The 27,211-nt window shown below is 41.9% G+C and overlaps 1 protein-coding gene across 1 annotated transcript; it reads right to left on the bottom strand.

Annotated features, from left to right (window-relative positions):
* Window positions 1-1,777: 1,777 nt before the first annotated feature.
* KCNA3 (potassium voltage-gated channel subfamily A member 3) lies at window positions 1,778-21,942 on the bottom strand. Its single transcript, XM_084755392.1, has 2 exons — window positions 18,280-21,942; window positions 1,778-7,294 (listed from the first exon to the last, which is right to left on the bottom strand). Exon 1 carries the CDS (start codon window positions 21,564-21,566, stop codon window positions 19,983-19,985), a length of 1,584 nt encoding a protein of 527 aa, XP_084611518.1. The 5' UTR covers window positions 21,567-21,942; the 3' UTR covers window positions 1,778-7,294; window positions 18,280-19,982.
* Window positions 21,943-27,211: the final 5,269 nt, after the last annotated feature.

Raw genomic sequence — 27,211 nt, 5'->3', positions numbered from 1 at the left:
AGGCACAAGACAGACAAAACTAAGCCCAGAAAATGAGATGACATTCTAATGGCCCAAGGCACAGGAAGTGTGCAGCATGCTAACTTCTCAATGTCCAAAAAATTCTTTCTTCCATCCGTCCGTTTGTCTACCTATATGAAGATTATTTTAGTTCAGAGACTAATTACAGATAGTAATATCTTGGAAATAACAGAAGCAGGTGGATCTTTGTGAGTTCGAGGCCAGCCTGGTCTACAGAGCAAGTCCAGGGCAGCCAAGGCTAGACAAAGAAACCCTGTCTCAAAAAAAAAAAAAAAAAAAAAAAAAAAAAGGAAAATGAAACAAATGATGTTTATGTTTCATGCAGTGGGCCAGCAGAATTGTATTGCTAGAGAGCTTAAAACAGTTATTTCTTATAGAAAGTGAAAGCATATATATGTATGTATGTATATGCTTTCTTCTTTATAACCACTCAACATGCACATAAGGCTGTTTACGGCTTCGCTTGTTTTTTGTCTGTTTTAGATGAAGTAGAATCCCAAATGGAAACTAGAGAGGACCTGTGCTGATGATGTAGCCTCTGCTGACAGCCCTAAAGCACAAACACACGGGAGGAGCTGCTGTTAGGGAAAGAATGAAGATCAACATTGCTGGTCACACAATGGTTGTAATGGGTAGGTGCTTGTCAGATATTAGACTCTTTAATGGTGTTAAAAAAACAAACAAACTGGAGATATAGGGAGATTTCATAGTGAGAATGAAATGTCCTTAACACCTCTGCTCTGGATATAAATAATTACTCTCCAAATCTACGGACTTTGGAATACCTGACTATCTATGTATAATCTATCGCTGCTCCTGGTGGCTTAGGTGTGGGTGAGCTGGCAGGCTAACATAGCTATCAGCCAGGTTCAGATCCAGGGCTTTGACATTTACCCCAACATTCACCCCATCTAAGAGCTGCTGGGGCGTGTGAAGGGGACTTTCCTGCAGATCAAAGGCTGCAGCATCTTTATGACCGGGCAACAACAGGATATATCTCAGAGGAGTCTGGTTAAGGACTGTATTGACGGGGTAGCAGAAGCCAGAGGCCTCAAACCAGACCAATGACTCACTGCAATGAACATTTTCAGGAAAAGCTGTTTGGGCAAAAGGGTATACGTTGTGGCATGCTGCAGCTTCTATGATTTTCAATAATTTTTTAAATTTTTATTTATTTTATTTATTATTTGTTTTAGGGAAATGGCAGGACTGGGACATGAGTTGGATGAGGGTACATGATGTGAAATTCACAAATAAAAAGTTTAAAACGTATAATTTAGGACAGTTAAAAAAAAACAAACCAAAAAAACCACAGGGTCATCTCCATACTGACCACAATAATTTCACAATGTTTTGAACAAGGCAGTACATGGGGATGAACATGATTACTAATTTTAAATGAAATAATGTCATAATTTACTCTATGACTGGGATAAGGTATAACTTCACATCATTATTATGAAACATCTATTTTTCTTGAGACTTTGTGGGTCTCTTGGAACTGTAAGCCAGGGGGGCAGTGGAAAAACATGTAGGAAATGTTAGCAGGCTTTGCTGTGAGGGGAGGCACATGATAGATGACCCAAAGACAGCCGATGCCGAAACCCTTGACAAGAGCTTAGCTTTTGAAATGTTTCTTTCTTTTTTGCAAAAACAAAATAAAGGAATAAGAGAATGCGGGAGGGAAAGAAAGGAAGAAAGGGAAAGGGAGGACAGGAGAGAGACGTGACGTGTAAAGAAAGGAAATGCATAGTCATTTGGAGTTATTACTGCAACAGGACGTTTCCAGGTGTTTTATTGGATTCTGTTTATAACATCTGTAACATTTCAAGTCCAATGACAAATTAAAAAAACAAAAACACCAGTCATCACAAGGAAACATCACACAATCAAAACTCATAGGTATTTACTTAACAAAAGGCCACTAATTAAGTACAGAACATGATATAAGAATTTAACTTTACATTATTACTATGTGGTACATTGAACTAACTCTATGGCAAAAGAAAATAAATATAAAAATATAAAATGCACGTTGGATTTTACACTGTAGCTAGAATCCTGTTGTTATTAAGAATAATTATTACTCCATTTTATACAAAATAATACTTATTTGACTTATCTATTTGATGAGGAAAACTGAAGCTAATGTTAGGAAATAATAAATGCCAGTACAATAAGCACATGTTCCATGTAAATACTCACACTAACACTGCATTGCACAGAGAAATACAGACAGCATCACAGACTACTAATTAACAAAGGAAAGCAGACCAGTGTCTACCTGATGTTTCAGAACAAAAAAAACCCCTGTAGTATCTGTCATGAGTTAAATCATGAATATGAATACGAAGAATATTCAAGCTGAGAAAGCCATTGGGTTGCAACTTAACGTGGGAAAATCCTTAAGTACATCACTGAATTGTGAAAAGCTTACCAGGATTTGAACTATGGCTAATGTTAGCAATACTGATACCTATGACTAAATAATTCGGCATTTCTGTATAGTTACTGGAGATGATGAGTTTCCTTAAAATACACACTCCCTCCCCAGTCCCCCTTTTCTGCCTTCTCCCCACTTATACAAAAACAAAAGAAAAAAAAAAAGATTGCCATGGGAGCCTAGCTTTCCCCTGCTCTCAATCAGAGTGGCTGCAATTTGCTCTGAAACAAAACATAACAAACAAAACAAAACAAAACAAAAACTTCAGAAATTAGTTGTTATAATGGGCTTTTAAAAACGCAAGTGGATGAGATAGATGAAGATTTTTTTTTTTAGTTTAGCAAGATGGCATTAAATGAATATGAGTGTGTATAATTTGGGTGTGGGGACTAATATGCTTTCGTGTGGGAAAATAGTTGGGTACTTCCTGTTTAGCTACCTACAGTCTGGAAGTTATCCAAAAAGATGTAACGCAATCCCAATGACACCTTTTCTTTGAAACCTTAAAACTTCAACGCATCTGTTAAAGTTTCAGTTTGAGCTATAACGGCAGCAATAGAGTACACACAACACGCCAGGGTAAACGGTGCAAAAAGAACGGCATTTAGAGCCACATACGGGCACCAAGGTTCATGTTAAGTCCTTTGATTCTTCTAGACTTTGGCTATTCAGTCTCTAAACTTCAGGTGATACTAGTTATTCATGTGGCCAGTGTTTTAGAAATTAAACAGAACATGTTGATGATCTTTGCAGTGTATGAGTATCCTATGTAAATAAACACATGTAGACTCCAAGAAACACTACATGCACTGTTTGCTTTCCTTTGTATGTGGTATATATTGTACATTATATATACATATATATGTAATATAAGCTCTTTAAAAACACAAATGACAGCATTTATGGGGTAGTAATCCCCAAAGTAGTCTACAGAGTTTTCTCACAGTTGAAAAGGAGTATTTTCTTGTTTGGCTTATTGTCACACAATGTTATGGCATTAAAAAACCCACTTTGACATTTTATGTAAACTAAATACTTACTTACCCCCAACCCCGTACCCCAGTATGAAACGATCACACCATAGAAACAATTTACTGAAGGAGAAACACTATGGTTTGTTCCGCGTGGTCAGTTCACACATGGCTGTAAGATACAATATTAACACAGGGTGCTGGAATCACCAGGTAGTACATTTTTTAACTTAAAAAAATTGGTGAAATAATTTCTCACGATCATGGGCACTATCACATATGCAAGAGACTAAGTTAAGCCTAAGATGACACTTCAGATTCACAAAACTAAAAATTTCAGATGAAATGCTTTAGCTAATTGCTCCACTAGTCAAAATATACATTTCCTATTATGACAGAGGCATTTTGAAACATGCCCCGCCTTTCTGAATGGAAGGGATTTAAGACTAATTTTCTGGACAAATACTCTCAGTATGACAAAAATATTTCTATGTTATTGAATGGACCGCTTCCATTTTAATGACTTTTCTAGTGTCCAAATTCTGGCATCCTTGTAACCTATCTCTTCCTATACTAAAACCAGCCTCCAGATTTAAATACTCCCATTTAATGGGCATCATTACCTGCTATCTTTGTTGTACAAAAGATATAACCCTCCTTTCCCCAATTGTCCACTAATGCCAAGCAGAAGTCTTTGGGTTATCCCTGAATGTTCCCTCACTCCTGAGCAAAACTAACTACAGTACGGCTCTATCAGGCCTTCTTTGTATTAAAAAATTCACAAAATTTATATGAATATTCTTTTATATTATAGTTATACCTTCTGGGACCAAAAGGGCATTACTTTTTAAATGTGACAAAAACTGTATCCTAACAGTCAGCCGCAGTTCATTGGTACATCTATACAACACAATGATTATTAAATTACAAAAAGTTAAGCAGAATAGCTTAGAAGAGATTTGTTAATATAATGAACTAAGCATTAAAAGACGAAGTGGCAAATTTTGATGATTCGGACATACCAGAATGAAAATGAGGTCTGAGTGTTTCAGATCTTGTTGAGGTCAAATAGCAATATCAGAAATATAAATGCTTGAGTCTGCAATCGGTTCAATTACTTGAGAACTATGTGGTAACATAGTAACTGATGCTGATCAATATATATATATATAAATAACCTGAAATGCCACAGAATATTAAAAGATGAAAAGAAATATGCAGATTGCTAAATTCAAATCTAAACTGTTCACTTTACAGGTTAAGAGACTGGAGTTCTGTGAAGTTAAAGGGACTTTCCGGGCAAGTGAATGGGTGATTGGCAGATCCAGCTCTGCACTGCAGCTCCCCGCCTAAGCTCCCAAGTGTGAAAGAGAAAAGAGTCCATAAGGCAAATACTTCCGTCCTCCAGTCTGTTCCTACCCCTTTCGTACTTTTAGTGTCATAACGTGCAATAAAGTTTGAGTACCATTTCAGCATCTCACGCATACTTTACCAATCACCTTGACACCCAATTGATATTACCAATATCTGCCCCACCTTGTCAGCTGTTTCATCAATCTGCTTCCTTTCTGCAAAGGGATGCCCCAGACACATCATATCGCCACGGCCCTATTACAGATGAGTGAAAGATCTGGAGGGAGAAGGAATCCTATTTCCTCTTCTACAATCTGAAGAATGAGACATTTTCCACGACACTTTCAAGGCTTAAATCTTATTTCAAGTTATCCTTTAGAAATGCATAAAGAAACTTAGTACATAAGTATTCTTCAAAGCGTTTTTAAAATACTTGTGTATAATTGGATTTGGAAGCTGGAAAGGGCTTTGAGTTTGCCAAACCTGGTGCACACACTCTCCAATTCAAGAAATGAAAGCCTAGGAAAGTAATGATTTATCTGGGATTCCAGAGGTAGGCAGTGGGTAAGAACGCCAGAACCCTGTTACCTAAGCCCATGCTGTTTTTACTACTCATCGTGTGAATGTTTGGGTGTATCTCACGCGCCTGATACTGTTGTTCTGTGCTTTTCTTTGGTGTGTGAGTGGGTGAAAGTCCAAGATTTGTCTCTACTAGGAGCCTATACTCATAAAGCAGATATACTATTACATTTATTACACTGCTTGAAGTTGTGTCATTGGACGAAGGCAGTTTCTGCATAACTTCACGATACCTACTGATCCTTACCAAAAACCCTGGTTTGTTTCCATCCACCGGGGATTGCCTCACTGCTAACCAGGCTGTGACCGTCAGCAATGAGTAGTCAGATATTTGCGAAGGGCCGACTGTTCCCTGTGTCAGTATCTCTATTACATTAGTGAACACGAACAAAAACAAGACAGTGGCTATATTTTCACTTTAATCACAACCATCTTGATTGGAGGCTCATGTCACTCAAATCAAAGACAGTTGCCATCTCTTTATCTCCACTAAAACTATAGTGATATGACCTCCAAGTTTTGACCATGAAGAAATTACCGGGAGATTACTAAAAATTCATTTTAGACATTGCCTCAAAGAAAGTTACCTGGATTGTGTGTCTACCTATTTGGGAATTAATATATAAATGGCTGTTAAGATTCCTATAGATTAGATTAATGAAATTCATCACTGTATTTTGTAGGTCATCATAAAGCTTACAATCTTGGCATTGAGTCTGAAATATTTTTATAGTAGTTAAACTTCTAAAAGTACTCATTAATTTTATTCACTTGCTCAGGCATATTTTGACAATAAACTATGGAAATGAATAAAATAGTGTACATCTTAAATGTTCACAGTTTGACTTTCCATAAGGCTTATGAAATAATATACAAATAGCTACCATTCTGCTGAGATGTCACAGTAAATACAATAATGGCACAGAAGTTATATGATCCCAAATGGGAAGCCATCTTCATGACTTCCTAAATCTCTTTTCCAACTAAAAATTAGCCTTTTTTTTACATTGAAAAAGAGCTCCATTTCTAAAAGAATATAAAAATAGAAAATGAGTCAAAAATTTTTACACATATAATTTTGAAGGAAAAGTTATAAACATCAAATGAGATATTATGTATATCTTTAAGAATGTACTTTTTCTCACCATGTCAAACATCCTGTGAAAATAAAATAGAATTCAATATATGAACTGTCTATAACTAAATATTGAAATTTAGGTAACACACAACTTAAACATAGAATAAGTACTAAAATATTTTTGTAAAATTAAAGTCAACTAAAGCCTACCTAAAATCTAATTTGTAAACCTACCATTCTGAATTAAAAAATAAAAGAATGTTTCATCAAGCAAGGCACATTTCTTTTAGGCAAGTCTGTCTTTAATACCATTCATCTGGGCACAGTGTTGACTTCACTTATTTGTGTAAATGGGCTAATCTACCAATGGAAGCCTTTGGTATAATCACACCCTCGCAGATAAAGCTAAACACAATGCAGAGCATAAACTATAGAGACAGATTCCATAATTAAACACAGTCTAGCATTTCAATGAAAAAAATAATACAGCAATAGTTGGCTTGTTCGAAGCACATGAGGCTATCTTTACCTGTGACATTGATTACAGTTTCTGGACAATTTGACTCTACCGGATCGTCAACAGGTTGACATGATACCCTAACAATTTTATTTTTAATGTATCTCTTTATCTCCTGCTCAATATCATTTGTACCACTCACAGTATAAAGAGTACCCGCCAGCTCTGAGTTCTTTCCATCACATGAAGCATTTGTTAAGAGGCGCAGCTCTGAGTATTAACTGAGATGGAAGTATGTAACTGCCATTGCACTCTCATCCAAGCAGTCTGGGACTGAGCGTCCTTTCAATCAGGGTCACTCTTAAGTTCCTTGTGTGGGGCTCTTGAGGGACCTGTTGGATAGACAGAGAAGACTCAATAATTCACAGTATATTTAGCATTTGAAATTACAGAGTTTATGCTAATAGAAGAGTTCCACTCATTAATTTTTCAAACTTCGCGTTCTCTTACTGTTGTGTACCTGTAAAGTTCAAGAAATACCATTTCTTTGAAATATTGCAGCCTGGATTTTGAATGACTTCAATTTGCAAAGTAGAAAGTTTCAGATTATGCCGGCTATAAGTTTTTCCACTAATAATGACCCAGGATCTAGCTAAGCCAATAGGATAGTAAGTATGCTTTGGAAAAAGAAAGTTTATTGTTACGCTTGAGGCCACTGCCAGGTTTAGAGTGAGTTTTAGCCATATGTACTATCTTCTCAATGGTTTCCAAAGGCTTCTTGCTGGTTCTGTCTCCTACTGTGGTAAGCTACAATGAGACCTCTCAGTATTGAACAGAATTTACATCCTTAGGGAAGTGCACCAGGGAGAGAAGTGGGGGTGAGGAGCTGGGAGAGGGAGAAGGAGACCCAGGGAAAGGACAGGAAAGAAAGGGGAGGCAAATAGGGAGAAAGTTATGGACCGAGTGCGAGCTAGGGCTTAGCACCTTTTCATTACAAATCTGCTTATCCTTAAAATCTGACTATGCATGTTATGTCCCACTTTAGAGCATTAAGATAACAACAACAACAAAATACATCATCAGAGGTTGTGGAGAACCAAGAAATTAAGGCTACAGGCTTGGTGACTCCCCCCTCCTCCCACTAGAAAACCTCTTAGAAATGCAGACAGTCATTTGTAAAAATATGAAAGGATAATGACAGAATGGTTTTCAGTTTTACCCAGAATCTAGAATGGAGTGAGGCACACAGTAGACAGTTTATATGTCACTGCGTTAGTGAGTGTCTGACCCACTGTGGGTACTCATTATAGGTATGTTGAAGGAATACAAAAAGGATACGTTAAAACTAGAGTCATGTAGCTGAAACATTTGCCTACTCTAGAACACAAAGGAACCCCACAGAGGCACAAACAGAGACTGCTAAATAATGTTGAATTTGTGATCATTATCTATCAGATCGATAGAGTAGACAGTTTCAAACATACACCCCTGGCTTTAACAGATGTCCCTAAACCCTGAATAAATACCCAAAGATGAGGATCTGGAATTTCATTGTGGTTTTGATGGGACAATGGGTCACCCATCAAGCGACATTCCCAGGCCTACTGTGAGCTGGGCAAACATCTGAAGAAACAATATTTTTTCTTGTTGGTATAGATGACACATGGTCATTTTGACCAAAGTCATAACTTTCTTCACACTATTTTCTTGAGTAAAAAAGTAAAAGCATATTCAAAATATGCTTAATTTTTATTGTGAAAATATGAAAACTCCAATGATGTAATTAGTAACCACCACTAGGAAGAAAATGCTAGTAACATGAGTGACCTCGCCTCCATCGAAGAACCTAAGTACCTATTCTTTGCTTGGTGCTACTGCAGCGCATTTGTCTTGAGTTGGTTCTGTTCAGCTCTACTTGCTTTGTTAACTGTTACAACCTTCAGTAAAAGTGACCCAGGCTTTGCGCTTTCATGTATCCGTTTCTTCCTGTCAAGGCCTTTGGTATTACTAAACAAGAATACTACAGCAGCCCGGCGTGGTGGCGCACGCCTTTAATCCCAGCACTCGGGAGGCAGAGGCAGGTGGATCGCTGTGAGTTCAAGGCCAGCTTGGTCTACAAAGTGAGTCCAGGATAGCCAAGGCTACACAGAGAGACCCTGTCTCAAAAAAGAAAAACAAAACAAAACAAAACGAAACAAACAAACAAAAAAACAAAACTACAGCATGGAGGCTGGAGGATGGGGCACGGATGGCTCAGTTGGTAAAGTCCTTGCCATACAAGCACAAGGACCTGAGTTCTATCACCGGGATCCACGTGGAGAGCATGGGTGTGGTGTTGTGTGCTTGTAAGCCCATGCTGGGGAAGTGGAGACGGGTGGAGACCCTGTACCTGACTGTCCAGCCAGTCCAGCCTGCCTGTGTGAGAGATCGTGTGTGCCTAAAAAGCATGTTGGGTAGCTTCTGAGGAGTGAAACCCAAGTTTGACCTCTGGCCTCTATACATATGTGCACATACACCTTCATACACACATGTACCCACACAAACACATACTCACCAACATGCATGCATGTATATATGCCTGTGCATGTGTGCACTTGTGTGTGCGTGCGCGCCTGCATGCATCATACAACAACTTAATAGGTTATAAGTGTGGATAAAGTTGTCCTTCTAGGGGCTGGAGACATGGCTCAGGGGTTAAGAGCACTGACTGCTCTTCCAAAGGACCTGGGTTCGATTCCCAGCACCCACATGGCAGCTTGAGACTGTCTGTAACTCCAAGATCTGACACCCTCACACAGACACAGAAGTGGCTTGAAAAGAAACAAATAGAGATTAAGTATAAAAATCAATTACATTAAAAACAATATAGCAGCCACTGTAGAAAATGATGACCTCACTCAGTATGATCATTTCTAGTTCCATCCATTTGCCCACAAATTTCGGGATTTCCTTGTTTTTAATAGCTGAGTAGTATTCCATAGCGTCAATGTACCACAGTTTCTCTATCAACTCTTCAACTGAGGGACACTTAGGCTGTTTCCAGGTTCTGGCTATTATGAATAAGGCCACTATGAACATAGTTGAGCATATGTCCTTTTTGTGTGGAGGAGCATTTTGTGGGTATATTCCAAGGAGTGGAATAGCTGGGTCTTGAGGAAGCCCTACTCCCAGTTTTCTGAGAAAGCACCAGATAGCTTTCCAAAGTGGTTGTACAAGTTTGCATTCCCACCAGCAGTGAAGGAGTGTTCCTCTTTCTCCACATCCTCACCAGAACGTGGTGTCACTTGAGTTTTTGATCTTAGTCATTCTGGTGTATACTCATTTACAACTGGGCACTAGCCCAAAAGACATGTCCCATGAAAGTCTTCACTTACTAGGAGATTGGGATAGATGCGAGGACATCCTACTGGAACTCTAGGCGAGAGAAGTATGGGAGAATGGGGAAATAGAAAGATCCAGAGGGTCCTAGAAACCTACAAGAAGAATATCGTGATGGGTCAATCAGGACCCAGGGGGGTCTGCTCAAGCTACTGCACTAACCAAGGACAATACAAGTAGTAAACATCAAACCCCTACTCTGATCTAGCCAATGGACAGGACATTCTCCACATTTATGTGGAGAGTGGGGACTGATTCTGACATGAACTCTGGTGCCCCATATTTGACCACTTCTTATTGGTGGGGAGGCCTGGTGGCACTCAAAGAAAGAATAAGCAGGCTACCAAGATGAGACTTGATAGCCTGTGACCATATTGTGGGGGAGGAGGTCCCCCTCGGTCACAGACCTAGGAGAGGGGAATAGGGTGAAAGCAGGAGGGAGGGAGGAATGAGAGGATAAAAGTGATGGGATAACAATTGAGATGCAATCTGAATAAATTAATAATAAAAAATAAATTAAGAAAAGAAAATGATGACCTATAATTAGAGACATCTGTTCAAAGGGGGGACAAAAATGGTCAAAGTTTAAGAATTTTTCATTTGCAAAGAAGCAACTCATAACTCTACCAAGTTCAAAATGAAATAAATATAGACTCAGCTTGCTGAACAATGCGTATTTGATGAGAGGATGGAAGTCCTTAAAAAAAACTGTAGGCTCATGGGAAGTTTGTTCTCACAATGTGTCTGTATTTTGACATCTATTAAAGGACTTAAAATTGGCCACATTACCAGTAATGTACTACAAGTCCACCAGCTAAATGATAATGAGTAAGACCAAAGACTAGCAGAATTCCTTGCTCTATTTTGTACAGTTTTCTGGTTGAAGCCTTAGAGTTATGAACTCTTGGATGCAAGCAGTTTTACTGATTTGTTGCTTGCAGCTAAAAGATCTATAAATAAAGCAATTAAATTACAGTTTTTAACTTAGAAAAATTATTTGCCTTTAGTTTTACCTGCCCAATAAATGTGGCCATTTAGAAGTCTGACATACGGTAGCAGTAAGATGGCTCCGCAGGGAAAGGCATTTGCCACCAAGCCTGATGACATGAGTTCTTGTAACTCATATGGTGCAACTCCTGACAGTCAGCTGTCTTCTGACATCCACACTTGTATTGTGGGACACTCCCACCCACTCATTCATAAATACACACACAATTAAAAATATTAAAAGCACAAAAAAGAAATTATTCATTTCTACTTTTGTTTTATGTCATTTCTTTAAGAAGACCTAAGGATATGTTCAGAATAGAGTAGTCTGTCCCATGTAGACTTATTTGATAAGCTGCTGAAAGGAGTTTCCAACTTCTGTTGGTCTACATATGCAAACTCAAAGACATATGTTAATTTTAATTTGTTAACACATTTAGTGAGAAAACTGTGCCCCTTGGATATGCAGAAGAAACATCTAGGTCATCCATTGGTCTGGTTTGCATGAGAAACTAAGGGAATGGAGAAAATTCAAAAGGGGTATAGAAAAATATTTCTATTCAAATCAGGAGAATTACACATCCTGCAAAAAAGAATACATCTGTCACAACATTATCTGAATCCATGGCAGTATCTTTGCTTAATACAAAGGTTAAGTCTTCTGAGGAAATCATTTGTTAGGATTTTCTGTACCCCTCGGGTCAATAAGTCTGTGCACATATGCATGAGGAGGAGTACTATTTATAACAAGTACTCTATTAGTTACTGTGTAGGAACCATGATCTCTAGGAAACATCCTAAGTTCTAAGCATCCTTGATGATACTCATAGTTAAGTTATTTATATTAAGGGGTTCCATCCTTACAGTTGGATAGAACTTCGTGTAGGAATCTCAAGCATGTTCCACTAAGTGGAAGCCTTTTCAGTGGACAGAACTAAGAGCATTGGCAGGCATTTGAGCCCCACAGCAGTGAAAATTTAGCATGAAAAGAAACCCATATCTTCCTTCAATAAATACATATCGAGTGTAAATTTATTCCAGGTACTATGGCAGGTCTTGACCTCAAGGAAGGAAAGAGAAAATAATAAATGCAACAAACTATGTTAGAAAGAATATTAAATGCAGAAGGAACAAAGGCCATGCAGGGGCAGCAGACTGGTTAGGGAGGGGTGTGTTGAGGAGGTGATGGGCGGAGTCACAGGATGCTGCTCGCATGCTCAAGCATACCATGCAGAGGAAGCAGCCAGCACAAAACCTGCAAGGTGGAGATGACTTTTGGATTTTTAAGAAGAGCAAGAAGAGCACTGTGAATCAAGCTTCAGGAGGGAAAAGAGTTCAGATATTAGGGCCTTGCAGACCACTGTCAGATCTATGTGGGAAGACTGATAGGAGTTCAAGACCAGCCTGGTCTACAGAGTGAAATACACACTAACCATGTCTCAAAACCAACTAAGCACCATCACCGCCACCACCACAGTCACCCACCCCAAATCAAGCTAAACTACCCCACCAAAAAGCCAAAAAGCCAAAGCCAAAACCAAACTAAACCAAAAAGCTGCCTCAAACTGCATGGCTGGCCCAGAACTGGAAGCTGATGACCCAGAGACCTAGGGTAGAACAAAACACGACTGACAAAAACAAACAAACAAACAAACACATTAATGAGCAATTCCTTATGGTATTCTGCATACTCATAGATTAGTCCAGTGTTTAATCATCACCAAAGAAGCTTCCTTTGGCAGCTGAAGGGAGCAGATACAGAGACACACAGTCAAATATTAGGCAGAGCTCAGGAAACCCCAAGGAAGAGGGGGAGGAAAGAAACCAGAGGGGTCAAGGACACCAGAACAGGGCCCCAGGGGTCAAGGACACCAGAACAGGGCCCAGAGGGGTCAAGGACACCAGAACAGGGCCCAGAGGGGTCAAGGACACCAGAACAGGGCCCAGAGGGGTCAAGGACACCAGAACAGGGCCCAGAGGGGTCAAGGACACCAGAACAGGGCCCAGAGAGGTCAAGGACACCAGAACAGGGCCCAGAGAGGTCAAGGACACCAGAACAGGGCCCAGAGGGGTCAAGGACACCAGAACAGGGCCCAGAGAGGTCAAGGACACCAGAACAGGGCCCAGAGGGGTCAAGGACACCAGAACAGGGCCCAGAGGGGTCAAGGACACCAGAACAGGGCCCAGAGGGGTCAAGGACACCAGAACAGGGCCCAGAGGGGTCAAGGACACCAGAACAGGGCCCAGAGGGGTCAAGGGGGTCAAGGACACGAGAACAGGGCCCACAGAATCAAGTAAGCAGGTCATAGGCATTCACAGAGACTGCAGTGACAACACAGGAGATTCAAGTGACAACACAGAGCCTGCATTAGGTTCTTTGCAGATATGTTGTGGCTGCTTGGCTTGGGGTTTTTGTGGGACTCCTAACAGTGGGTGTGGGGTTGTCTCTGACTCTTTTGTCTACTCCTGGGACTCTTTTCCTCCTACTGACTTGCCTCATCCAGCCTTGACATGACGGGAGCTGCCTAGTCTTATTGCATTTTGTTATGGAGTGCTCAGTTGATATCTCTGCTTTTTTTTTTTTTTTTTTTTTCTGAAGGGAAAGAGTAGTGGATCTGGAGGAGAGGGGAAGCTTGGGGTGGTCGGGAGGAGTGGAGTGGGGAGGCTGCAGTCAGGATGTATTTGTTGTAGGAGAGAATAAATAAAAATATCCAGGTAGTGTTGGTGCACACCTTTAATCCCAGCATTTGGGAGGCAGCACTTGGGAGTTCCAGGATGGTCAGGGCTACACAGAGAAACCCTGTCTGGAAAAACCAAAACAACAGACAAACAAAACAAAACCAAAAACCAAAGAAGAAGACAGGATTACTGAGGGTTTCATGCTAAGAACAGAGTCAGGAGATAGCTGGGGTGTCAATCAATAAGAATCCAGAGGAGAGACGGTGACAGGTTTGACAACTGGTGGAGATCTCAACAGAAATTCCCAGGAGTACTGTGGCAGTTCCTGCTTAGACGCTCACAGGAAAACGCTCTCTCCACTTCCCCATGTTATTCCTCAAATGAAGGTAGGATCTCACTGAAATGTCCGAACGCTCTCCAGCTAGGTGAAACATCTTTGGGGGCTCATGTGATTGTTGTATTACTAATGACCAGAACCCCAGCTGGTTTTCAGGGCAGACTTCCTATTCTGTACTTAGATTATGCTAACAATATGGCAGTCAAGAAAACGATGGAGCCTCTCTTCCGTGTCTCCTTTTAAATATATACGTTGGCTGGTGGTAAAAAAAAATTTGAAGGCGCAAGGAAAATGCACCTGATGGAGCGATGAAGAGAGGAAGGAAGGAAGGAAGGAAGGAAGGAAGGAAGGAAGAGGGAGTGAGAACATGAAAACAGTCCTTTGTAAACGTATTTTCTTTGCATCTTGGAAGAGAAAATTAGGCCACAACATCACTACAAAACAAGACGAACTCATCGGGCTGCATTTGCACGCTGAGCATGAGTATATGATGATATTATTCTCAAACGCTACACAGCCCTGACCATTTTCTGGCACGAAGTTAAATTTTGTTAAGTAAGGTTTGGGCTTTGTCTAGCTTTCCCTTCATTTTTTTTTCCTTCTGATATATCATTCCTCAAAGATAAAAAAAACTCACAGAACACATAAAAAAAAAACACAACACCAAAAACAAATGAACACACACACACACACACACACACACACACACACACACACACACACACGCACCTCTCAACAAAACAGGAAGTCAGACAAAGCAGTAATTCTAGCTTCCTTAGTTGAAAGGGCTCATTATAAAACAGAAAAGAAAAAAAAAAGATCCCACCATGAGACACAATCCCTAAATAGCTCCTCCCGGGTCTAGAACTTCTCGCCTCCGTCTTCCAATGTTTCCGTAAGTCACAGACCATAAAGTCTCAGACTGGAGGGCACATGCTTCTGGGAGGGGAGGGGCTATCATCTCTCTTCACAGATGAGAGGTGGAAAGGGCTGGACACTGCTGTAGAGAATGTTGAAAACTTAAATGTGTAAAAATATAGTTATGGCTCTCAAAGGAGTGAGCTCCTGGTGTATGTCATATGTGCTGTACATATGCTGTGTATTTCGTAGGTGTGTGTCACATGTGCTGTAGTTACATGCTGTGTACAAAGCTGTTGCTTGGGTGTGTTATATGACAAACACATAAATAAGTTTTATGTAAACCGTAACTTTACATTTCTTTTACTGTGCATGTAAAAACCCATTAGTCCTGACATTCTGTTTAGAAGCATAGAAATAACACTTTCTTTCCATGTAGGTGTCTGCGGTTTTGTAGCTATAGTTAGTAGAGGTTTGAATTTGGCATAATGTGAATTTAAGACTCTTTACAAGAGAAAGAAATTACAAATGCTAACTTGTAAGGCCTTCTCTGGATCACTGGCTGTGGGGCACATATATCCTCTCAAAGATGCTGGCAAGTTGCATTGAGCCAGCTACACAACTCACAAGAATCTTTTTTTCAACACTCAAGATGTTCAGCTAAGTTCAACAGTGAAGCATGTTGCTGGCAAAGCTAATTGGCAAATGTAGATTCATTAGCATGTTATTCTAAGCCCAAATCGCTACCCATTTTTTGTGGTATAAAAGATTTAAGACTTTGGTGAAGGGGCTGTATTCAATAGACATGACAAAATTATGCCCTAATTTTTTTCGAGCAGTCTCTTTGTGACTCCTGGAGTGGCCAGGTGAGCCACCCATGCCACATGTTTCAGTGACCTGAGAATCTCCTGTTTTCTATGCTGTTGTAAGCAATTCTTACTTTCTTGCAAGAGTCAAAACTGTTTGCACTGATTTCTGGCATGGTTCCTCAGTAACCTAAGCAAAGTACAGGAAAAGAAAAGCACAATAATTTATATATGCCATCTATCACAGTGCCAACTTAAACAATGCAACCAGAAAACTAATATAAAAATCAAGATATACCCTTGTCTCCGCAGATATCCTTAATATAATTGATTACGTTTTCTAAGGTTAAATCCGGATGCACGCATCCAGATTATGTGAAAAATAATCTATTAGGAAAGTCAACGTGTCTGACTTAATTTATCTTAGGTTTGACTTAAATAACTTCTGCTTATACACATTTTAATATTAAGAAAGAATGTGCTGAAGAGAAAAGGTTTCTGTACATTAATTAGTAGCATGAGGTGAGGTCAAACTTAAAAGCATAAGGGATTTGCTTTATCTTTCAAGATGCCCAATAAAACTAGCAGGTTTTAGAGCCATAGTGACCTAACTTTTTAACTGTGGTTGGGTGTCTTGCTAGCTTGAAGTCACTGGGTATCAATCTCTCTAACCTCCATCATCTAGTTTTCATCCCTCTTAAAATGAAGTTAATGGCACTTACCTTAGAGAACTGACAAGTGTCCAGGACACTGCTGATCCTTAATAAATGATGATTGTGTTATTACAAAAAGGAAACAGGATTGCTGATTTCTTAGCTTTGTACTATTTATGCAATGTTTATAAGTAGTGATCACATAATAATGCAATCTCTTAATTTGATGTATGTCATGAAATTATTTAACACAACAAATGTGTGAAGTTCTATTTATTATTTTTATATTACAAAGCAGAATCTAAGGAACAGAGAAGTTATGTAATATTCTCAAGGTCATTCAGCAGAAACAGGAGCCAAACCCTGATATATGACTGCAGAACAGCATCTTTCAGCCACTTCAATAAAAACCTGCAGATACTACTGTAAGATGACAGCATTCACTTGAAAAACACAGGGCACCACTTTCTGTGCTAGGCACAGTACCCAAAATATCAAACATTTCTAAATCAAAACACAGAACCTATAACCTTTAAGAAGTTTCCAATATGGCGACTGGAAGCAATTACATCACCTGAAAGCTATGACTCAAAACCTTTGCTGTTTCCCCGTTTAAGAAAACAAAAGGTCTTCAAACTCCTCTTATTTAAGAAGCATAAAAATATGGTCTAACTTAACTGGTTTATTGGGTTAATCTAGATGTCTGCATTTCTAAGTGTGAATAAAATTGTTACTTTTATGTTAAGGTCTTTTATGTGATTGCTATCATGTGTCTAACATCAAAATGGGTCATAAAAGAAAAGTACCTCTACCAAGAATACTGTTAGATCAAAATGTAGATCAATATTCAAAGAAGGTCATACAAGCAAAGCAAAGTAGGTAAAACAAAAACAAAAACAAAACAAAAACAAAAAACAAAACAAAAAAACACCAAATCCAACTGTTTAGACACAAAGAACAAACAACAACCAGGTAGATATAGAATAACTGCCTCTGTTTTTGCATATTTCCTTTATCTGTCCTGTTATAGGCTCCATTAATATTTCCCACTCTTTTAAATGTATGAATATGTTAGGTAGGTTTATGAGAGATTATCTGAAATGATTTTATGAGCTTTAAAATTAAGGCTACTGCTCTGTACTCTAGGGACGGACTGCTTATGTGTCATCAAGCCCCCAAAGTAGTTATGTATAATTCATACAACACGCATAAAACAAAATAACTGTGCTGAAACAAAATGCTAATTATATTTCAATTTTAAGCATTTGCTTCAAGAACTACACTGATACTAAGTAATTATGTAAATCAAAACTGGATTACAAGACTAGCAGTTGTAGGATCTACCTTTTATTAATCTTAAAGGGGAAAACAAATTGTTCAGAAGCCAGTGGGTTGGTCAAAATAATGGGATTCTTTTCAGTTCAGCTTGGGTGAAAGCTGTCCAGAAGAGAATTTTCTGCATCCCTTTTCAATGAACAATAGAAACAAAAAGATAGCCAGAAACATGGGGAAAATGGGAAGTATTTCATCATGATCTTTCCAAAGGCAACTGACATGTAATATAAAACTGTCTGCTTTGCAAACACAAACCTAGCTATGCATGCCATGCCCCTGGTTCCCTGCAAATTGGGCCACTCTTGGGGTGGGGGGTGGGGTCGGTCACAGAGCACAGTGCTCACCTGATTCTGTCTGTCAGTTGGCAGCCCTCAGCGTGTGGCAGCCCTCAGCAGGTGCTCTTTCAAGCTCTGTTTATTTCCTGATCCTCCTTTTCATTGACTGTAATCCACTCATTAAAATGTGCATCCCTCTCCTATTTGAGGTTAATTTTGCTTTTCCAGTGTTGTGATGGTGACAGTCATGTTGTGGGATGTGGATGTTTTTCTTCTTCTTCTTTTCATTGAGGAAAGCTGACGGTATCTTGTAGTTAAGACTTCAGGTACACTAACTCTCACTTGCTTATGTACAGAACATGTTTATATTGCTGTTTTCATTTCATTTGGTTGCTTGTCCTTTCTCAGTGAAAGAGCTGTAGAGGAGCATCTTTAAAAATTGTTACCAAACAATTAACACTTAATTCTGATCATGCTTTGTTGTGGCTTTTGTGTAACATTCCAAAGACGATTGTTTCCTTTTTGATTCAGTCTTTATGGGATAACATCCAAGACTTACATAAAATGTAAAAAAAAAAAAAAAAAAGCATTTGGTGATTAATTTCACCTCTTTGTAGTTTTACACTTAATTTGTGCGGTTTATTCAAATAGTGTTTTTTTTTTTCCTTATGAAACCATGTAAATAGGAACCATCTGAAAAGGTTACAGTAGAAACGGCAGGGCCGAGGTGGTGGGGTGGGGCTAAAGAGCAAAAAGATGCCATGACAACCTTTTTCGGGTTTCCCAGGAAACATGGGTTGCTATGGGAACTGCATCAGTCAGGTCCGAATTAGTAACTTCCGCTGGAAGGAGTGTCTGCCACTTTAATCTTCTTGTGATACTGCAGAAGCTTATCTCTCAGATGCATTAGGAATTTTTGTTGTTTCTCTTGGCAGCACTGAAAATGAGTTTCTAGACGTTTGTAGATATTGGCTGGGGCATGCGCTCACAGCTTCACTGGAATCTGTGTCTAATATTTTAAAAAATGCTTTGCAAACCCCAAAGAGTTAATAGTCAGATCAGGACATGTGGGCCATTTCCCTTTTGGTTCAAAGTTATTGTGAACCTGAAATTCTTAAGAGGAAAGATTCAAATAGAAGGAACAGTCAAAAACAAAATAAATTTATGGTGGGCTTCTGAGTCATTGCTCTAGTTAGGCTTTCCATCCACATATCCAGAGGCTAGGTAATTAACTTAAATAGTCAAGAAATAATATTGAAAGGTCCACCAAACAGAAGCATCATTCAAGTTCTGCCTCCTTTACTTAGTAAAGAAACGACTTTTTTTTTTTTTTGATTTTGAGGTTAAACAGTTACTCTGACTCTTTAGTTTCATTTCCTCCCAGGATGTAGTTTTTCATAGGGCGTGCATTAGAAACGAAGCTTAATGTAAGTTTGTTGGTCACAAAATTAAGACACAGGGAAAGAGAGAGAGAGAGAGAGAGAGAGAGAGAGAGAGAGAGAGAGAAAAGAAGAAGAAGAAGAAGAAGAAGAAGAAGAAGAAGAAGAAGAAGAAGAAGAAGAAGAAAAGAGCTGAAAGAATGCAGCCCACTTGCAAACAGGCACCTGTTTCAGTATGAAGCAACAGGGAGAGGGAGAATGAAGTGTGCTTTTCCACTTCTTCATGTACGTTCCTCGATGAATGGTCTGGAAATGTATAAATCAAGGACATACACAGACCAAGGGGGCATGTTCCACACGACACTGGGCATAGTATGTCAATCGTATCACATGTTAGACATCGGTGAATATCTTTTTGATGTTGACACAGGAGTTGGGATTATTGTTCGTGGTGCAAGTGGCAGTGGAGTTGCCGGTTTTGAAAGGGGTCTGTGGGAAGGCGCTGTGGTTCATACCCGTACCCTCTTCGATCACCATATACTCCGACTTACTCAGAGTGGAGTTACTCCGGGCTTTTCGGAGCTCCTCGGCTGAAGAGGAGAGGTGCTGGCAACTTCCCACGTGCATGTATTGAGCTTGCTCTTCCCCTTCGGTCTCCCGGTGGTAGAAGTAATTGAAGTTGGAAACAATTACAGGGACTGGCAATGCAATGGTCAAGACACCCGCGATGGCACAAAGGGAGCCCACAATCTTGCCTCCTATGGTCACCGGGTGCATATCACCATAACCGACAGTTGTCATGGTTACCACTGCCCACCAGAAGGCATCCGGGATACTGTTAAAACCCGAAGAAGGGTCATCTGCCTCAGCAAAGTAGACTGCGCTGGAGAAAAGGATGACCCCAATAAAGAGGAAGAAGATGAGCAGCCCCAACTCCCGCATGGAAGCCTTCAGTGTCTGCCCCAGGATCTGCAGCCCCTTAGAGTGGCGGGAGAGCTTGAAGATTCGGAAGACCCTTACTAGGCGGATGACCCTCAGGATGGCCAGCGACATGGCCTGCTGCCCATTACCCTGTCGCTCAGCCAGCTCAGTGCCCAGAGTGATGAAATAAGGGATGATGGCCACAATGTCAATCAGGTTCATGATATTTCTGGAGAAGGTGGCTTTACTGGGGCAAGCGAAGAACCGCACCAGCAGCTCAAAGGAGAACCAGATGATGCACAGGGTCTCCACTACGAAGAAGGGGTCGGAGAAGCTGGAGGCTCCAGAAGAGGCCCCCGACGTGCTGTTGTTGTTGGCAGCCTCGAACACGTCCTGCGACGGGGAGGCGGGGTAGTCTTTCTCGTCGCGGAACTCGGGCAGCGTCTCCAGGCAGAAGATGACAATGGAGATGAGGATGACCAGAACCGACACGATGGCAATGCCCCGGGCCGGCCCTGAGCTCTCGGGGTACTCGAAGAGCAGCCACACCTGGCGCTGGAAGTCTCGGTGGGGCAGGGGCCGCTCCTCCTCCCGCAGGAAGCCCTCATCCTCACGGAACTTCTCCATGGCCTCCTCGCCCAGCTGGTAGAAGCGGATCTCCTCGGAGAAGATGTCGATGGGCACGTTGACCGGCCGGCGGATGCGGCCCCCCGACTGGTAGTAGTAGAGGATGGCGTCGAAGCTGGGTCGGTTGCGGTCGAAGAAATACTCATTGCGGAGCGGATCGAAGTACCGCATGCGCCGCTTGGGGTCGCCCAGCAGCGTCTCAGGGAACTGGCAGAGGGTCTTGAGCTGTGTCTCGAAGCGCAGCCCCGAGATGTTGATGACCACGCGTTCCCCGCAGCAGTCCTGCTCACCCGCGGCGGGCAGCGCGGGCGGCAGCGGCTCGTAGCGGTCGCAGCCGCCGCCGCCGCCACAGCCTCCCTGAGGCGGGTCCCCGCCGCCGCCGCCCGCTGCCTCTGGCTCCAGCAGGTGGTCCCCGGGTACCACCGTCATGTCTGGCGGCAGCTCGGCGCAGCCGGGGCTCTGCAGGGTGCGCGCGCCGCCGCTCGAGGGGTCCAGCTCAGGGTGGGCGCGGTGGCGGGTGGAGGGCTGCAGCGGCTGAGCGCGGGAGGCGGCGGTGCTCTCCTTCCTTGCTGGCGGTGGCCGGCCCGGACTCGCCCCTCCTTGCGTTCCCCGCCCCACCGCCGCCTCCGCCTTACGAGCCCGGCCCGCCGCCTGTTGCTGCGGCTGCCGCGGGGTTCTGTCTGGGGCTGGCGCGGCGAGCGGGGCTGCGAGGTCCAGACGCCTCCTTCCTCCTCCGCACCCCTCCCCGCGGGGAGCGCGCGCCCGCCCGCCCGCTTCGCCGCCCCCGGGTTTCCCGCCCACCGCGCGCGCGCGCCCTGCTTCCCGCTTCCCGGCCGCGCTCCCTTGTCTTTCTTTGTCACTGGATCACCTCCAACTTGCACCCGTGTTCCCAGACCCTCCAGAACCCCTACTCAACCAGGCTGGCCCTGGAGGAACCCGGCTGCCTGACCTCATTCCTTGGTTCCGCTAGCTTCTGGTCAGCGCGCGTTCCTTTCCCGCGCGTGGCCGAGTCAGTCCCCAGCTCAGGGCTGCTAGACCAGCGCAAGGACCACACCTCGGTTCTCTCGAATGCAAGACTCCTGGCCCATCACACTTTGCCTGGGTGGGAGGAAGGGCGAGTCCCACTAGAGTAGGCAGCAAAAGTCGCAAGCCAAGAAGGAGGAATGAGGCTTCCTGATCTCCTGAGTGTTGTGGGAGGATGGCCTGCAGGCTAGGTGGTCTGGGTTAGCACAGTCTAGTTTGGGACCAGCATCCAGATTTTGGAGGGTAGAAGATTTCTAAAACCTGGGTGTAGGTGCTGCTATAAATGATTGTGTTTGAACAGGAAGCCCAGCTGAGTTAATGGGTAACATTGGATCTGAAATCATGCCAGCAGTCTAAAAAGAGGGCACCTTAAGCATTCAGACACCTCACTTTTATAATGGCTAGCTCAGCTTGGGCGGAATTAGGGTCAGGTTTCTGATTGAGATTAATGAGGGCAACCTGCATTTTAGATTTATTTCAGTGGGAAGCTAAGAGGGGAAATGGTTACGAAAATTCACCACACCTCATCTGTGTGGTTAGATAATTCAATGATGTGTCTGCTGTGGGACACACAAGAGCAGGCCTAATACCTAGATTTTACTTAATAAAATGTCACCTGCCCCAGTGGTAGAGAACTTGACAAAACAAAAACAAGTGGTTTTTGTTTTTGTTTTTGTTTTGTTTGTTTTTTAAAGCTGCTAATGTGGGAAAGCCTTCGTTTTTTGCAGATCGTGCCTCTTCTGTTTGATTTGGGCCTACAGAAAACATTTGTCCCCCTTAACTCTTTCTTTAATTTGTTGCTGTTGCTTTAAGCCTAGTTTCTGTTTCCAGACATTCTAGCCACCCCAAATGAAAGTACTATAGTTACAAAGTTGTTTTTTTCCCCCTTGAATCATTGTAACCATTTGCAAAAGAGGAACTGTTGTCTAGACACCTACTCATTCCCTGAAGTGAGCTGAAAATTTAATTTGATGTAAGAATGACTTGCTGTCATTCTTTTCCTACCACCTCTCCCAACCACTGAACTCTATGTCAGAGAAGGTTTGCCCAATTTCAGTTGTTAACAACTATCAAAGCACCTTGGAAATCTCAGAAACTCAACGTTTGCTGCTTGTGTTGAATTCCCTAACAAGTGACGCTTTGTATTTTTGTCTGCTCTAGGCAGACATTTCTTCTTTTGAGTTCAGGCCCCTATTGCGGTCCTTGGGGTAAGGAGTGAGGGGAGGCTGAACCCACCCACACTTCAGTTCCCTTACAGGTTTCTACAGCCTTCACTTGGGGGGGGGAGGGGGTACATAACAAGCACCAGAATCTTTATTATTCCTTTGTCTTCCACTTTATAGCTATCTCAGTGATGGACACTGCAGAGAGTGTGGTAGAGGCAGATGAAAACAGCTGGGCAACCATAAGAATCCCTCTTTAACATACAATTAAGGAGCTGAAGAGATGGCTCAGTGGTTAAGAACACTGCCTGTTGTTCCAAAGGTCCTGAGTTCAATTCCCAGCAGCCACACGGTGGTTCACAGCCATCCAGAATAATGTGATCTAATGTCCTCTTCTGGTGTGCAGGTGTAGCAGACAGAACTCTGTATACATAATAAGTTTTTAAAAAACATACAATTAAAGGGCATTATGTTGCACGATGGTTAACTTACTATTTTATATACATTGTGTTAGCCAGTGATTAGGGGAGCAGTTGAGCAGTTATTCATATATGTAAATCTAAGAATGAGAAAGAGTGCATGCTTCAAGGACAGCTCACTGAAAGGCAAAGTCCCTATTTTTAAAAGATGGAATGTTTCGTGCACTTCTATGTCTGGCTTGGAAGGTGATTTATTCTTCTTTTTTTTCAGGAATTAATACTGAAATTAATATTAATCAATGGCAAAGGAGACTAGAGCAGAGGACAGTCCTGTGATGGATGGTCTCAAGTTTCTCCCTGCTGTGAAACATCCTTCCTTCGGCGTGCCTATTTCCACTCCTTCCATAGATTTGCCTTGTCTGATGATGGCCGTGTTAGGACAGCCATTATTTTGCATTTGAGACCCACAGAAGTATAGCAATTTGTTCAGCTCTCATAGCTAGTTAGTGACAGAGCTGGCCCTAAAATCTTGGATCATTTCCAAATCCAGTGTTTGCAGTATTATATTACACTGGGAAACTCTTCATGCTGATCACTGTGAGCACTTAATAAATACTGGATTTCTAAGAGTAGCCTACTTGTATCTGATTGCTGACTGTTCTCTCTCAATTCATACTTATTTGAACTGAAAACCACTGCCTTTTGATGGCTACTTGGCCGCCTATAGGAAACCAGTTGGTGGGTGCGTTCCAGCGCTGTCGGACAGTGGAACCCATTGCAACAAATCAACGTCAAAAGTGGCACTTCAGGGGGAGCGCTTACCATTTATTTAGTACCCCCAGGGGAGTAGCTCAAAGTAATTTGATAATGTCTCATTAATCCTCATGACACCCCTGTGGGATAATAATAATATTATTATAATGTTTAAGTGTAGAACTGTGGCAAGGCAAACAGAGAGGATTGCTTTGTACAGTCTTCGGTATTCAAGTCTCAGTGAAACCATCAGATTTGCAAGCAGCGAGCGACTCTTGGCATCTGGCCTTTCCGTTTGCTCTTCGCATATATAGCTGTAGCTTCTGACTGACCAGAGCAGGACTAGAAATAACTCCGAATTTTGCTCACCAGATGGGAAGCAACATCTGGGAGCAGCTCTGAAGTATTTGAGAATGTGACAGGATCAGGAAATATCCTAATCCACATTTACAGATAAAAGGATGGAGGAAGAACACTTACCCGGATACTAGGTATTGTGCCTTCTGAACTTTAAACATAGATATTGTCTTTATTGAGGATTCAGCTTACATAGACTTTGGGGCGGGGGGGAGAAAGGGGGGATATAAGTGTGTGGAAAATTCCAGGGCTTTTAGTTTACAATACAAGAAAGCAGTACAGAAACAGCATGATAACCTGTAGCCTATTGGAGCCAGGCAGGGACATGCCGATTCTCAGTCACATCCAGCTGGTTTCTCTTGCAGTTGTCATATCTGCTCTTCCCTGTGCCTCAAATGCTCTTTCTCTAGATTTTCACACAGCTTGCTACAGCACATTAGATCTTCATGTAAAAGGGGAAAAATTGCCTTCCCTTCCTGCTACTACCCCATTTTAAATAAATACTCTTTCCCCTCTCTTCCATTTGTGGCCTGTTAATCTCCTTCCCCTCCTCCTTGCATTAATTTACTGAAATTATGTGTTTTTATTCAATGTAATGGCTATGGGTGATAACTCATAATGCTATATAGTATATAAAGCATTTTAAAAATCATATTTGTAAGAGAGATGAACGTTTTTTTTGTGTGTGTTGATCCCAAGTGTGGGATGGGGAACAGACTTGTGAGAGAGCAGGATGTTTTTCCACTTAGAAGTTGACCCACTTCGTGGGGGAGCTTGGATGTTGCCAGCTGAAAACATCCTAGTTAAGACTCCGAGAGGATATCTATCTATCTATCTATCTATCTATCTATCTATCTATCTATATCTATCTATCTATCTATATCTATCTATCTATCTATCTATCTATCTATCTATCTATCTATATGAGCCCCAAAACATGGGGCTTTGGAGAGGACTTAGGGTTGTTTTGGCTGTTCATCAACACTCCGAGAGATGCTCCTAGAGAGCACTGCTTCCAGGCTTTGGGCTCTGGCTGAGGCTGTGGGCCTCAGCGGCTGTTCCAGGTTCCAGCAGCGATCTTGGTTGAACTGCGGGTTTGCTGAGGTCCTGCTGACTGCGCCAGGTGAATCGTTCCTCGAGACTGACATCCTTAAGGATTCATTGTTGTGTTCTTTAATCTCCTTTTCCTATTATTCGGGTTAGTCAGGTTGTAAGTGAGGTACGCTCTGTTAGTGAGTTCATAACAAAGTATAATTGTTAAAAAAAAAATCGAGCCTATGCGTATTTACTTCCACTACTCTCTCTTCCCCTGGCAACTGATCCCCTTTTTTTGCCCAACTAATCTCTGTTCTACTTACCTCTCTCTGTTATCTTTCTGGGGGATTGTGTACAGGATTATGGATTCTACATCAGCGATCACACTACTGAAGAGAATGTTTCTCTCCCATGAGCCATTATCAAGGAGAGGCGAGACCTCATGAGCCCCTAACCCCTAGCTACCATTATTTTAGCTAAGGACTTAGCTAAGTCCTTAGGGAATGGAAGGCCTTCAGCTCCTACCCATGGCAGGCTGTTGACATGTCCAATCTTGTGCAGATATGTTTTGTGTTTATTTCGTTACTTGCTTACTGACCACTTTCTCTTGCACAGAGACAGAAACTCCAAAGGGAGTTCTTGGCACATAGCGAATGCTTAATATATGCTTACTAAGGGAAAGAAAAAATTAGGGAGGAGTCCATAAGGTGTGCTGGTATGGTGGCAAGCCCCTCGTGTTGGTATAGAAGAGTTATTTTGGACTGGTATCTCTCCAGTTCTGGAAATAGCTGGACTGTGCTGATATGCGTGGCTTCTTTGTTTTCCTTTTAATTCTACCTTCTTCTCATTTTTTTCTACTTTTTCATTTCCCCACCACCCTGAACACTATCCTGAACACCAGAAATGTACTTCAAATTCCCAACTTGATTCTCTTCCTGCAGATAACCCCAAACTTAACATTTATGGCTCCCACCTCTTTATCGCTCCTCCCCAACTTGCCTCTCTTCCTGTTTTGCTTCCTCAGTTCTTGGATACAGAGTCATCCTCGCTTCCTTCAAATGCTCCTCATCCAGTTGGTCAGCAAGTGCCTTTCACGCCCCTTCCACGTCCTTGTCAACTCCGTCCTCGCCACTCCCTTTTCACTACCACTGCCCCAGTTCAGGCTGCATCAACGGTTTCGTAAAAGACTTGCCATTCTCAGTTTCTTTTATGTATTTCGTTCTCCAGGATGTAGCCGAGTTATTTTTGTCAACCTAGACTTGATCACGCTGTTCTTGGCATCGCTGTGATGGGGCAACCTGCTCTTGACCTAGTCTAGCAAAAG

The sequence above is a fragment of the Acomys minous genome, assembly GCF_964271855.1.
Source record: "Acomys minous genome assembly, chromosome: 14".
In the NCBI taxonomy this organism is placed as follows: domain Eukaryota; kingdom Metazoa; phylum Chordata; class Mammalia; order Rodentia; family Muridae; genus Acomys; species Acomys minous.
The sequence above is the reverse complement of the archived record's forward strand: the minus strand, read 5'-3'. Positions and strand labels throughout refer to the sequence as shown.